Here is a 15,547-nt window from a genome sequence, read left to right on the forward strand (position 1 = left end):
CTGGGATCACCGCACAGTCGCACAGTGACCCTGGGATCACCGCACAGTCACACAGTGACCCTGGGATCACCGCACAGTCACACAGTGACCCTGGGATCACCGCACAGTCACACAGTGACCCTGGGATCACCGCACAGTCACACAGTGACCCTGGGATCACCGCACAGTCACACAGTGACCCTGGGATCACCGCACAGTCACACAGTGACCCTGGGATCACCGCACAGTCGCACAGTGACCCTGGGATCACCGCACAGTCGCACAGTGACCCTGGGATCACCGCACAGTCACACAGTGACCCTGGGATCAACACACAGTCGCACAGTGACCCTGGGATCACCGCACAGTCACACACTGACTCTGGGGTCACCGCACAGTCACACAGTGAACCTCGGATCACCGCACAGTCACACAGTGACTCTGGGGTCACCGCACAGTCGCACAGTGACCCTGGGATCACCGCACAGTCACACAGTGACCTTGGGATCACCGCACAGTCGCACAGTGACCCTGGGATCACCGCACAGTCACACACTGACTCTGGGGTCACCGCACAGTCACACAGTGAACCTCGGATCACCGCACAGTCACACAGTGACTCTGGGGTCACCGCACAGTCACACAGTGACCCTGGGATCACCGCACAGTCACACAGTGACCCTGGGATCACCGCACAGTCACACAGTGACCCTGGGATCACCGCACAGTCACACAGTGAGACTGGGATCACCGCACAGTCACACAGTGACCCTGGGATCACCGCACAGTCGCACAGTGACCCTGGAATCACCGCACAGTCACACACTGACGCTGGGATCACCGCACAGTCACACAGTGACCCTGGGATCACCGCACAGTCACACAGTGACCCTGGGAACACCGCACAGTCACACATTGACCCTGGGATCACCGCACAGTCACACAGTGACCCTGGGATCACCGCACAGTCACACAGTGACCCTGGGATCACCGCACAGTCCCACAGTGAGACTAGGTTCACCGCACAGTCACACAGTGAGACTGGGATCACCGCACAGTCACACAGTGACCCTGGGGTCACCGCACAGTCACACAGTGAGACTGGGATCACCGCACAGTCACACAGTGACCCTGGGATCACCGCACAGTCACACAGTGACCCTGGGATCACCGCACAGTCACACAGTGACCCTGGGATCACCGCACAGTCACACACTGACCCTGGGATCACCGCACAGTCACACAGTGACCCTGGGGCCACCGCACAGTCACACAGTGACCCTGGGATCACCGCACAGTCACACAGTGACCCTGGGATCACCGCACAGTCACACAGTTACCCTGGGATCACCGCACAGTCCCACAGTGACCCTGGGATCACCGCACAGTCACACAGTGACCCTGGGAACACCGCACAGTCACACAGTGACCCTGGGGTCACCGCACAGTCACACAGTGACACTGGGATCACCGCACAGTCACACAGTGACCCTGGGATCACCGCACAGTCACACAGTTACCCTGGGATCACCGCACAGTCCCACAGTGACCCTGAGATCACCGCACAGTCACACAGTGACCCTGGGAACACCGCACAGTCACACAATGACCCTGGGGTCACCGCACGGTCACACAGTGACCCTGGGATCACCGCACAGTCACACAGTGAGACTGGGATCACCGCACAGTCACACAGTGACCCTGGGATCACCGCACAGTCACACAGTGACCCTGTGATCACCGCACAGTCACACAGTGACCCTGGGATCACCGCACAGTCACACAGTGACCCTGGGATCACCGCACAGTCACACAGTGACCCTGCGATCACCGCACAGTCACACAGTGACCCTGGGATCACCGCACAGTCACACAGTGACCCTGGGATCACCGCACAGTCACACAGTGAGACTGGGATCACCGCACAGTCACACAGTGACCCTGGGATCACCGCACAGTCACACAGTGACCCTGGGATCACCGCACAGTCACACAGTGACCCTGGGATCACCGCACAGTCACACAGTGACCCTGGGATCACCGCACAGTCACACAGTGACCCTGGGATCACCGCACAGTCACACAGCGAGACTGGGATCACCGCACAGTCACACAGTGACCCTGGGATCACCGCACAGTCACACAGTGACCCTGGGATCACCGCACAGTCACACAGTGACCCTGGGATCACCACACAGTCACACAGTGAGACTGGGATCACCGCACAGTCCCACAGTGACCCTGGTATCACCGCACAGCCGCACAGTGACCCTGGGATCACCGCACAGTCGCACAGTGACCCTGGGATCACCGCACAGTCACACAGTGACCCTGGGATCACCGCACAGTCACACAGTGACCCTGGGATCACCGCACAGTCACACAGTGACCCTGGGATCACCGCACAGTCACACAGTGACCCTGGGATCACCGCACAGTCACACAGTGACCCTGGGATCACCGCACAGTCACACAGTGACCCTGGGATCACCGCACAGTCGCACAGTGACCCTGGGATCACCGCACAGTCGCACAGTGACCCTGGGATCACCGCACAGTCACACAGTGACCCTGGGATCAACACACAGTCGCACAGTGACCCTGGGATCACCGCACAGTCACACACTGACTCTGGGGTCACCGCACAGTCACACAGTGAACCTCGGATCACCGCACAGTCACACAGTGACTCTGGGGTCACCGCACAGTCGCACAGTGACCCTGGGATCACCGCACAGTCACACAGTGACCTTGGGATCACCGCACAGTCGCACAGTGACCCTGGGATCACCGCACAGTCACACACTGACTCTGGGGTCACCGCACAGTCACACAGTGAACCTCGGATCACCGCACAGTCACACAGTGACTCTGGGGTCACCGCACAGTCACACAGTGACCCTGGGATCACCGCACAGTCACACAGTGACCCTGGGATCACCGCACAGTCACACAGTGACCCTGGGAACACCGCACAGTCACACATTGACCCTGGGATCACCGCACAGTCACACAGTGACCCTGGGATCACCGCACAGTCACACAGTGACCCTGGGATCACCGCACAGTCCCACAGTGAGACTAGGTTCACCGCACAGTCACACAGTGAGACTGGGATCACCGCACAGTCACACAGTGACCCTGGGGTCACCGCACAGTCACACAGTGAGACTGGGATCACCGCACAGTCACACAGTGACCCTGGGATCACCGCACAGTCACACAGTGACCCTGGGATCACCGCACAGTCACACAGTGACCCTGGGATCACCGCACAGTCACACACTGACCCTGGGATCACCGCACAGTCACACAGTGACCCTGGGGCCACCGCACAGTCACACAGTGACCCTGGGATCACCGCACAGTCACACAGTGACCCTGGGATCACCGCACAGTCACACAGTTACCCTGGGATCACCGCACAGTCCCACAGTGACCCTGGGATCACCGCACAGTCACACAGTGACCCTGGGAACACCGCACAGTCACACAGTGACCCTGGGGTCACCGCACAGTCACACAGTGACACTGGGATCACCGCACAGTCACACAGTGACCCTGGGATCACCGCACAGTCACACAGTTACCCTGGGATCACCGCACAGTCCCACAGTGACCCTGAGATCACCGCACAGTCACACAGTGACCCTGGGAACACCGCACAGTCACACAATGACCCTGGGATCACCGCACGGTCACACAGTGACCCTGGGATCACCGCACAGTCACACAGTGACCCTGGGATCCCCGCACAGTCACACAGTGAACCTCGGATCACCGCACAGTCACACAGTGAGACTGGGATCACCGCACAGTCACACAGTGACCCTGGGATCACCACACAGCCACACAGTGATCCTGGGATCACCGCACAGTCACACAGTGACCCTGGGATCACCGCACAGTCACACAGTGACCCTGGGATCACCGCACAGTCATACAGTGACCCTGGGATCACCGCACAGTCACACAGTGAGACTGGGATCACCGCACAGTCACACAGTGACCCTGGGATCACCGCACAGTCACACAGTGAGACTGGGATCACCGCACAGTCACACAGTGACCCTGGGATCACCGCACAGTCACACAGTGACCCTGGGATCACCGCACAGTCACACAGTGACCCTGGGATCACCGCACAGTCACACAGTGAGACTGGGGTCACCGCACAGTCGCACAGTGACCCTGGGATCACCGCACAGTCACACAGTGACCCTGGGATCACCGCACAGCCACACAGTGACCCTGGGGTCACCGCACAGTCCCACAGTGACCCTGGGATCACCGCACAGTCACACAGTGACCCTGGGATCACCGCACAGTCACACAGTGAGACTGGGATCACCACACAGTCACACAGTGAGACTGGGAGCACCGCACAGTCACACACTGACCCTGGGGTCACCGCACAGTCACACAGTGACCCTGGGGTCACCGCACAGTCACACAGTGACCCTGAGATCACCGCACAGTCACACAGTGACCCTGGGGTCACCGCACAGTCACACAGTGACCCTGGGATCACCGCACAGTCACACAGTGACCCTGGGATCACCGCACAGTCACACAGTGACCCTGGGGTCAGCGCACAGTCACACAGTGAGACTGGGGTCACCGCACAGTCACACAGTGAGACTGGGGTCACCGCACAGTCACACAGTGACCCTGGGATCACCGCACAGTCACACAGTGACCCTGGGATCACCGCACAGTCACACAGTGAGACTGGGATCACCGCACAGTCACACAGTGAGACTGGGATCACCGCACAGTCACACAGTGAGACTGGGGTCACCGCACAGTCACACAGTGACCCTGGGATCACCGCACAGTCACACACTGACCCTGGGGTCACCGCACAGTCCCACAGTGACCCTGGGATCACCGCACAGTCACACAGTGACCCTGGGAACACCGCACAGTCACACAGTGACCCTGGGGTCACCGCACAGTCACACAGTGACCCTGGAATCACCGCACAGTCACACAGTGACCCTGGGATCACCGCACAGTCACACAGTTACCCTGGGATCACCGCACAGTCCCACAGTGACCCTGGGATCACCGCACAGTCACACAGTGACCCTGGGAACACCGCACAGTCACACAATGACCCTGGGATCACCGCACAGTCACACAGTGACCCTGGGATCACCGCACAGTCACACAGTGACCCTGGGATCCCCGCACAGTCACACAGTGAACCTCGGATCACCGCACGGTCACACAGTCACCCTGGGATCACCGCACAGTCACACAGTGACCCTGGGATCACCGCACAGTCACACAGTGAGACTGGGATCACCGCACAGTCACACAGTGACCCTGGGATCACCGCACAGCCACACAGTGACCCTGGGATCACCGCACAGTCACACAGTGACCCTGGGGTCACCGCACAGTCACACAGTGACCCTGGGATCACCGCACAGTCCCACAGTGACCCTGGGATCCCCGCACAGTCACACAGTGACCCTGGGGTCACCGCACAGTCCCACAGTGACCCTGGGATCACCGCACAGCCACACAGTGACCCTCGGATCACCGCACAGTCACACAGTGACCCTGGGATCACCGCACAGTCCCACAGTGACCCTGGGATCACCGCACAGTCACACAGTGACCCTGGGATCACCGCACAGTCACACAGTGACCCTGGGATCACCGCACAGCCACACAGTGACCCTGGGGTCACCGCACAGTCCCACAGTGACCCTGGGATCACCGCACAGTCACACAGTGACCCTGGGATCACCGCACAGTCACACAGTGAGACTGGGATCACCGCACAGTCACACAGTGAGACTGGGATCACCGCACAGTCACACAGTGACCCTGGGATCACCGCACAGTCACTCAGTGACCCTGGGATCACCGCACAGTCACACAGTGACCCTGGGATCACCGCACAGTCACACAGTGACCCTGGGATCACCGCACAGTCACACAGTGACCCTGTGATCACCGCACAGTCACACAGTGACCCTGGGATCACCGCACAGTCACACAGTGAGACTGGGATCACCGCACAGTCACACAGTGAGACTGGGAACACCGCACAGTCACACAGTGACCCTGGGATCACCGCACAGTCACACAGTGAGACTGGGATCACCGCACAGTCACACAGTGACCCTGGGATCACCGCACAGTCACACAGTGACCCTGGGATCACCGCACAGTCACACAGTGACCCTGGGATCACCGCACTGTCCCACAGTGACCCTGGGATCCCCGCACAGTCACACAGTGAGACTGGGATCACCGCACAGTCACACACTGACCCTGGGATCACCGCACAGTCCCACAGTAACACACGGATGATTAAGTCCATACAGGCCGATGCGGTGAGTTCCATTTGACACGTGTGCAGGAATCCCGGCAGCGGAAGTTGGTGGTGAAATCCGTGGAAAGGCTCCGCTCAGTGTGAAACTCACCGGGGTCAGTAATTCTGGTTGAAGCAGCTTCGTAAAAAAAATCCTCCGTTGGTCCCGAAGTTTTTCTGCTTGTCGGGAAAAGTACTTTGGGATTGGGATCTCCACATTGTTCTGAAATAAAGTGAGCAAACAAAGTGGAGTCAGGTCAGGGTCATGGTCAGTGTGAGGGTCAGTGTGAGGGTCAGTGTGAGGGTGAGTGTGAGAGTCAATGTGAGGGTCAGTGTGAGGGTCAGTGTGAGAGTCAGTGTGAGGGTCAGTGTGAGGGTCAGTGTGAGGGTCAGTGTGAGGGTCAGTGTGAGAGTCAGTGTGAGAGTCAGTGTGAGAGTCAGTGTGAGGGTCAGTGTGAGGGTCAGTGTGAGGGTCAGTGTGATGGTTAGCGTGAGGGTCAGTGTGAGAGTCAGTGTGAGGGTCAGTGTGAGGGTCAGTGTGAGAGTCAGTGTGAGGCTCAGTGTGAGGGTCAGCGTGATGGTCAGTGTGAGGGTCAGTGTGAGGGTCAGCGTGATGGTCAGTGTGAGAGTCAGTGTGAGGATCAGTGTGAGGGTCAGTGTGAGGGTCAGCGTGATGGTCAGTGTGATGGTCAGTGTGAGGGTCAGTGTGAGGATCAGTGTGAGGGTCAGCGTGATGGTCAGTGTGAGGGTCAGTGTGAGGGTCAGCGTGATGGTCAGCGTGATGGTCAGTGTGATGGTCAGCGTGATGGTCAGTGTGATGGTCAGTGTGAGGATCAGTGTGAAATTCAGTGTGAGAGTCAGTGTGAGAGTCAGGCCTATTGGCTGACTGTAAATCAGGAAGGATACAAAGGGTGTGGCTGAAGTGCCTTTAGAAACAGAGTGCTGAAGGCAAACAGAGTGTATCTGAGTTTGGGTAAGGCTGAGTGCTGAAGGCAAACAGAGTGTATCTGAGTTTGGGTAAGGCTGAGTTCGGGTAAGAGGGGAGTGACAAAAAAAAAAAAAAAAAAAATCAAGTTAATTAAGTAAAGTAATTAACTAGTTAAGGGAATTTGGTGCTCACCTGAAGGAGGTGCAGAGAAGCAGACCTGTGAGGGAGTCTCGGGAGCAATTACATCACAGCCAGCAGGTAAGTGATTGGCTTGTAACTGGTAAGTGATTTCTCTCTCTTTGACTTTCTCCTAGCTGTGTAGTGTAGTTCAAATTTAACTTCAGGTTTAAGTCATGGCAGGAGAGCTCAGACCCGTGTCATGCTCCTCTTGTGAGATGTGGCAAGTCAGGGACCCTTCTGGTGTCCCTGACTCCTTCATCTGCAAGAAGTGTGTCCAACTGCAGCTCCTGTTAGACCGCTTGACGGCTCTGGAGCTGCGGATGGATTCACTTTGGAGCATCCGCGATGCTGAGGAAGTTGTGGAAAGCACATTCAGTGAGTTGGTCACACCGCAGATTAAAATTACTGAGGCAGATAGGGAAAGGGTGACCAACAGACAGAGGAAGAGTAGGAAGGCAGTGCAGGGATCCCCTGCGGGCATCTCCCTCCAAAACAGATTTACCGTTTTGGAAACTGTTGGGGGAGATGGCTCACCAGGGGAAGGTGGCAGCAGCCAGGTTCATGGCACCGTGGCTGGCTCTGCTGCACAGAAGGGCGGGAAAAAGAGTGGCAGAGCTATAGTGATAGGGGATTCAATTGTAAGGGGAATAGACAGGCGTTTCTGCGGACGCAAACGAGAATCCAGGTTGGTATGTTGCCTCCCTGGTGCAAGGATCAAGGATGTCTCGGAGCGGCTGCAGGGCATTCTGGAGGGGGAGGGTGAACAGCCAGCTGTCGTGGTGCATATAGGCACCAACGATATAGGTAAAAAACGGGATGAGGTCCTACAAGCTGAATTTAGGGAGTTAGGAGTTAAACTAAAAAGTAGGACCTCAAAGGTAGTAATCTCAGGATTGCTACCAGTGCCACGTGATAGTCAGAGTAGGAATGACAGGATAGCTAGGATGAATACGTGGCTTGAGAGATGGTGCAAGAGGGAGGGTTTCAAATTCCTGGGACATTGGGACCGGTTCTGGGGGAGGTGGGACCTGTACAAATCGGACGGTCTGCATCTGGGTGGGACTGGAACCAATGTTCTCGGGGGGAGGGTTTTGCTAGTGCAGTTGGGGAGGGTTTAAACTAATGTGCCAGGGGGATGGGAACCGATGTAGGAAGTCAGTGGGGACAGAAACAAAAGGCAGGAAGGGAGAGTGTGTAAAGCATGACCAGAGAAAGCAGGGCAGAGAGCAAGGAAGGTCTACATTAAACTGCATTTATTTCAATGCAAGGGGCCTGACGGGCAAAGCGGATGAACTCAGGGCATGGACGGGCACATGGGACTGGGATATTATAGCTATGACTGAAACATGGCTAAGGGAGGGGCAGGACTGGCAGCTCAATGTTCCGGGGTACAGATGCTATAGAAAGGATAGAACAGGAGGTAAGAGAGGAGGGGGAGTGGCGTTTTTGATTAGGGAGAACATCACGGCAGTACTTAGAGGGGATATATCCGAGGGTTCGCCCACTGAGTCTATATGGGTGGAACTGAAAAATAAGAAGGGAGAGATCACCTTGGTAGGACTGTACTACAGGCCCCCAAATAGTCAGCGGGAAATTGAGGAGCAAATATGTAAGGCGATTACAGATAGCTGCAAGAATAATAGGGTGGTAGTAGTAGGGGACTTTAACTTTCCCAACATTGACTGGGACAGTCATAGCATTAGGGGCTTGGATGGAGGGAAATTTGTTGAGTGTATTCAGGAGGAATTTCTCATTCAGTATGTGGATGGACCGACTAGAGAGGGGGCAAAACTTGACCTCGTCTTGGGAAATAAGGAAGGGCAAGTGACAGAAGTGCTAGTGAGGGATCACTTTGGGACAAGTGACCATAATTCCATTAGTTTTAAGATAGCTATGGAGAATGATAGGTCTGGCCCAAGAGTTAAAATTCTTAATTGGGGCAAGGCCAATTTTGATGGTATCAGACAGGAACTTGCAGAGGTAGATTGGGGGAGACTATTGGCAGACAAAGGGACGGCTGGTAAATGGGAGGCTTTTAAAAATGTGTTAACCAGGGTGCAGGGTAAGCACATTCCCTTCAGAGTGAAGGGCAAGGCTGGTAGAAGTAGGGAACCCTGGATGACTCGAGATATTGAGACTCTGGTCAAAAAGAAGAAGGAGGCATATGACGTACATAAGCAACTGGGATCAAGTAGATCCCTTGAAGAGTATAGAGATTGTCGTAATAGAGTTAAGAGGGAAATCAGGAGGGCAAAAAGGGGACATGAAATTGCTTTGGCAAATAATGCAAGGGAGAATCCAAAGAGATTCTACAGATACATAAAGGGAAAAAGAGTAACTAGGGACAGAGTAGGGCCTCTTAAGGATCAACAAGGACATCTATGTGCAGAGCCACAAGAGTTGGGTGAGATCCTGAATGAATATTTCTCATCGGTATTCACGGTGGAGAAAGGCATGGATGTTAGGAAACTAAGGGAAATAAATAGTGATGTCTTGAGAAGTGTGCATATTACAGAGGAGGAGGTGCTGGAAGTCTTAAAGCGCATCAAGGTAGATAAATCCCCGCGATTCCCACCGACCGGCACAGCGCGATTCCCACCGACCGGCACAGCGCGAATCCCACCGACCGGCACAGCGCGAATCCCACCGACCGGCACAGCGCGATTCCCACCGACCGGCACAGTGCGATTCCCACCGACCGGCACAGCGCGAATCCCACCGACCGGCACAGCGCGAATCCCACCGACCGGCACAGCGCGAATCCCACCGACCGGCACAGCGCGATTCCCACCGACCGACACAGCGCGATTCCCACCGACCGGCACAGCGCGAATCCCACCGACCGGCACAGCGTGATTCCCACCGACCAGCACAGCGCGATTCCCACCGACCGGCACAGTGCGATTCCCACCGACCGGCACAGCGCGATTCCCACCGGCCAGCACAGCGCGATTCCCACCGACCGGCACAGCGCGATTCCCACCGACCGGCACAGCGCGATTCCCACCGACCGGCACAGCGCGATTCCCACCGACCGGCACAGCGCGAATCCCACCGACCGGCGCGGAGCGATTCCCACCGACCGGCGCAGCGCGATTCCCACCGACCGGCACAGCGTGATTCCCACCGACCGGCGCAGCGCGATTCCCACCGACCGGCACAGCGCGAATCCCACCGACCGGCACAGCGCGAATCCCACCGACCAGCGCGGCGCGATTCCCACAGACCGGCACAGCGCGAATCCCACCGACCGGCACAGTGCGATTCCCACCGACCAGCACAGTGCGATTCCCACCGACCGGCACAGCGCGATTCCCACCGACCAGCGTAGCGCGAATCCCACCGACCGGCACAGCGCGAATCCCACCGACCGGCATAGCGCGATTCCCACAGACCGGCACAGCGCGAATCCCACCGACCGGCACAGCGCGATTCCCACCGACCAGCACAGCGCGATTCCCACCGACCGGCACAGTGCGATTCCCACCGACCGGCACAGCGCGATTCCCACCGGCCGGCACAGTGCGATTCCCACCGACCGGCACAGCGCGATTCCCACCGACCAGCACAGTGCGATTCCCACCGGCCAGCGCAGCGCGATTCCCATCGACCAGCACAGCGCGATTCCCACCGACCAGCGCGGCGCGATTCCCACCGACCGGCACAGCGCGATTCCCACCGACCGGCACAGCGCGATTCACACCGACCGGCGCAGCGCGATTCCCACCGACCGGCACAGCGCGATTCCCACCGACCGGCACAGCGTGATTCCCACCGACCGGCGCAGTGCGATTCCCACCGACCGGCGCAGCGCGATTCCCACCGACCGGCACAGCGCGATTCCCACCGACCGGCGCGGAGCGATTCCCACCGACCAGCGCAGCGCGATTCCCACCGACCAGCGCAGCGCGATTCCCACCGACCGGCACAGCACGATTCCCACCGACCGGCACAGCGTGATTCCCACCGACCGGCACAGCGCAATTCCCACCGACCGGCGCGGAGCGATTCCCACCGACCAGCACAGCGCGATTCCCACCGACCGGCTCAGCGCGATTCCAACCGACCGGCACAGCGCGATTCCCACCGACCGGCACAGCGCGATTCCCACCGACCGGCACAGCGCGATTCCCACCGACCGGCACAGCGGGAATCCCACCGACCGGCACAGCGCGATTCCCACCGACCGGCACAGCGCGATTCCCACCGACCGGCACAGCGCGATTCCCACTGACCGGCACAGCGCGATTCCCACCGACCGGCACAGCGCGAATCCCACCGACCGGCGCGGAGCGATTCCCACCGACCGGCGCAGCGCGATTCCCACCGACCGGCACAGCGTGATTCCCACCGACCGGCGCAGCGCGATTCCCACCGACCGGCACAGCGCGAATCCCACCGACCGGCACAGCGCGAATCCCACCGACCAGCGCGGCGCGATTCCCACAGACCGGCACAGCGCGAATCCCACCGACCGGCACAGTGCGATTCCCACCGACCAGCACAGTGCGATTCCCACCGACCGGCACAGCGCGATTCCCACCGACCAGCGCAGCGCGAATCACACCGACCGGCACAGCGCGAATCCCACCGACCGGCACAGCGCGATTCCCACAGACCGGCACAGCGCGAATCCCACCGACCGGCACAGCGTGATTCCCACCGACCAGCACAGCGCGATTCCCACCGACCGGCACAGTGCGATTCCCACCGACCGGCACAGCGCGATTCCCACCGGCCGGCACAGCGCGATTCCCACCGACCGGCACAGCGCGATTCCCACCGACCGGCACAGCGCGATTCCCACCGACCGGCACAGCGCGATTCCCACCGACCGGCACAGCGTGAATCCCACCGACCGGCGCGGAGCGATTCCCACCGACCGGCGCAGCGCGATTCCCACCGACCGGCACAGCGTGATTCCCACCGACCGGCGCAGCGCGATTCCCACCGACCGGCACAGCGCGATTCCCACCGACCGGCACAGCGCGAATCCCACCGACCAGCGCGGCGCGATTCCCACAGTCCGGCACAGCGCGAATCCCACCGACCGGCACAGTGCGATTCACACCGACCAGCACAGTGCGATTCCCACCGACCGGCACAGCGCGATTCCCACCGACCAGCGCAGCGCGAATACCACCGACCGGCACAGCGCGAATCCCACCGACCGGCACAGCGCGATTCCCACAGACCGGCACAGCGCGAATCCCACCGACCGGCACAGCGCGATTCCCACCGACCGGCACAGCGCGATTCCCACCGACCGGCACAGTGCGATTCCCACCGACCGGCACAGCGCGATTCCCACCGGCCGGCACAGTGCGATTCCCACCGACCGGCACAGCGCGATTCCCACCGACCGGCACAGCGCGATTCCCACCGAACGGCACAGCGCGATTCCCACCGACCGGCACAGCGCGATTCCCACCGACCGGCACAGTGCGAGTCCCACCGACCGGCACAGCGCGATTCCCACCGACCGGCACAGTGCGATTCCCACCGACCGGCACGGCGCGATTCCCACCGACCGGCACAGAGCGATTCCCACCGACCGGCACAGCGCGATTCCCACCGACCGGCACGGCGCGATTCCCACCGACCGGCACAGCGCGATTCCCACCGACCGGCACCGCGCGATTCCCACCGACCGGCACAGCGCGATTCCCACCGACCAGCGCAGCGCGATTCCCACCAACCGGCGCAGCGCGATTCCCACCGACCGGCACAGCGCGAATCCCACCGACCGGCACAGCGCGAATCCCACCGACCGGCACAGCGCGATTCCCACCGACCGGCACAGTGCGATTCCCACCGACCGGCACATTCCCACCAACCGGCGCAGCGCGATTCCCACCGACCGGCACAGCGCGAATCCCACCGACCGGCACAGCGCGAATCCCACCGACCGGCACAGCGCGATTCCCACCGACCGGCACAGTGCGATTCCCACCGACCGGCACAGCGCGAATCCCACCGACCGGCACAGCGCGAATCCCACCGACCGGCACAGCGCGAATCCCACCGACCGGCACAGCGCGATTCCCACCGACCGACACAGCGCGATTCCCACCGACCGGCACAGCGCGAATCCCACCGACCGGCACAGCGTGATTCCCACCGACCAGCACAGCGCGATTCCCACCGACCGGCACAGTGCGATTCCCACCGACCGGCACAGCGCGATTCCCACCGGCCAGCACAGCGCGATTCCCACCGACCGGCACAGCGCGATTCCCACCGACCGGCACAGCGCGATTCCCACCGACCGGCACAGCGCGATTCCCACCGACCGGCACAGCGCGAATCCCACCGACCGGCGCGGAGCGATTCCCACCGACCGGCGCAGCGCGATTCCCACCGACCGGCACAGCGTGATTCCCACCGACCTGCGCAGCGCGATTCCCACCGAACAGCGCGGCGCGATTCCCACAGACCGGCACAGCGCGAATCCCACCGACCGGCACAGTGCGATTCCCACCGACCAGCACAGTGCGATTCCCACCGACCGGCACAGCGCGATTCCCACCGACCAGCGTAGCGCGAATCCCACCGACCGGCACAGCGCGAATCCCACCGACCGGCATAGCGCGATTCCCACAGACCGGCACAGCGCGAATCCCACCGACCGGCACAGCGCGATTCCCACCGACCAGCACAGCGCGATTCCCACCGACCGGCACAGTGCGATTCCCACCGACCGGCACAGCGCGATTCCCACCGGCCGGCACAGTGCGATTCCCACCGACCGGCACAGCGCGATTCCCACCGACCAGCACAGTGCGATTCCCACCGGCCAGCGCAGCGCGATTCCCATCGACCAGCACAGCGCGATTCCCACCGACCAGCGCGGCGCGATTCCCACCGACCGGCACAGCGCGATTCCCACCGACCGGCACAGCGCGATTCACACCGACCGGCGCAGCGCGATTCCCACCGACCGGCACAGCGCGATTCCCACCGACCGGCACAGCGCGATTCCCACCGACCGGCGCAGTGCGATTCCCACCGACCGGCGCAGCGCGATTCCCACCGACCGGCACAGCGCGATTCCCACCGACCGGCGCGGAGCGATTCCCACCGACCAGCGCAGCGCGATTCCCACCGACCAGCGCAGCGCGATTCCCACCGACCGGCACAGCACGATTCCCACCGACCGGCACAGCGTGATTCCCACCGACCGGCACAGCGCAATTCCCACCGACCGGCGCGGAGCGATTCCCACCGACCAGCACAGCGCGATTCCCACCGACCGGCACAGCGCGATTCCCACCGACCGGCACAGCGCGATTCCCACCGACCGGCACAGCGCGATTCCCACCGACCGGCACAGCGCGATTCCCACCGACCGGCACAGCGGGAATCCCACCGACCGGCACAGCGCGATTCCCACCGACCGGCACAGCGCGATTCCCACCGACCGGCACAGCGCGATTCCCACTGACCGGCACAGCGCGATTCCCACCGACCGGCACAGCGCGAATCCCACCGACCGGCGCGGAGCGATTCCCACCGACCGGCGCAACGCGATTCCCACCGACCGGCACAGCGTGATTCCCACCGACCGGCGCAGCGCGATTCCCACCGACCGGCACAGCGCGAATCCCACCGACCGGCACAGCGCGAATCCCACCGACCAGCGCGGCGCGATTCCCACAGACCGGCACAGCGCGAATCCCACCGACCGGCACAGTGCGATTCCCACCGACCAGCACAGTGCGATTCCCACCGACCGGCACAGCGCGATTCCCACCGACCAGCGCAGCGCGAATCACACCGACCGGCACAGCGCGAATCCCACCGACCGGCACAGCGCGATTCCCACAGACCGGCACAGCGCGAATCCCACCGACCGGCACAGCGTGATTCCCACCGACCAGCACAGCGCGATTCCCACCGACCGGCACAGTGCGATTCCCACCGACCGGCACAGCGCGATTCCCACCGGCCGGCACAGCGCGATTCCCACCGACCGGCACAGCGCGATTCCCACCGACCGGCACAGCGCGATTCCCACCGACCGGCACAGCGCGATTCCCACCGACCGGCGCGGAGCGATTCCCACCGACCGGCACAGCGCGATTCCCACCGACCGGCACAGCGCGATTCACACCGACCGGCGCAGCGCG

The 15,547-nt window shown here is 60.9% G+C and overlaps 1 protein-coding gene across 2 annotated transcripts in view; it reads right to left on the reverse strand.

Moving 5' to 3' along the window:
• LOC140385924 (dynein regulatory complex protein 11-like) overlaps window positions 1-15,547 on the reverse strand; it is a 1,066,524-nt gene that overhangs the window by 980,578 nt on the left and 70,399 nt on the right. Inside the window, exon 3 of one of the 2 annotated variants that reach the window (XM_072468573.1) lies at window positions 6,423-6,533. The exons of the other annotated variant lie outside the window; for it this stretch is intronic. Within the exon in view, the coding sequence (XP_072324674.1) occupies window positions 6,423-6,533 (111 nt within the window). The remainder of the gene's footprint in view (window positions 1-6,422; window positions 6,534-15,547) is intronic. 2 annotated transcript variants of the gene reach the window in all.

The sequence above is a fragment of the Scyliorhinus torazame genome, chromosome 11, assembly GCF_047496885.1.
Source record: "Scyliorhinus torazame isolate Kashiwa2021f chromosome 11, sScyTor2.1, whole genome shotgun sequence".
Lineage (NCBI taxonomy): Eukaryota > Metazoa > Chordata > Chondrichthyes > Carcharhiniformes > Scyliorhinidae > Scyliorhinus > Scyliorhinus torazame.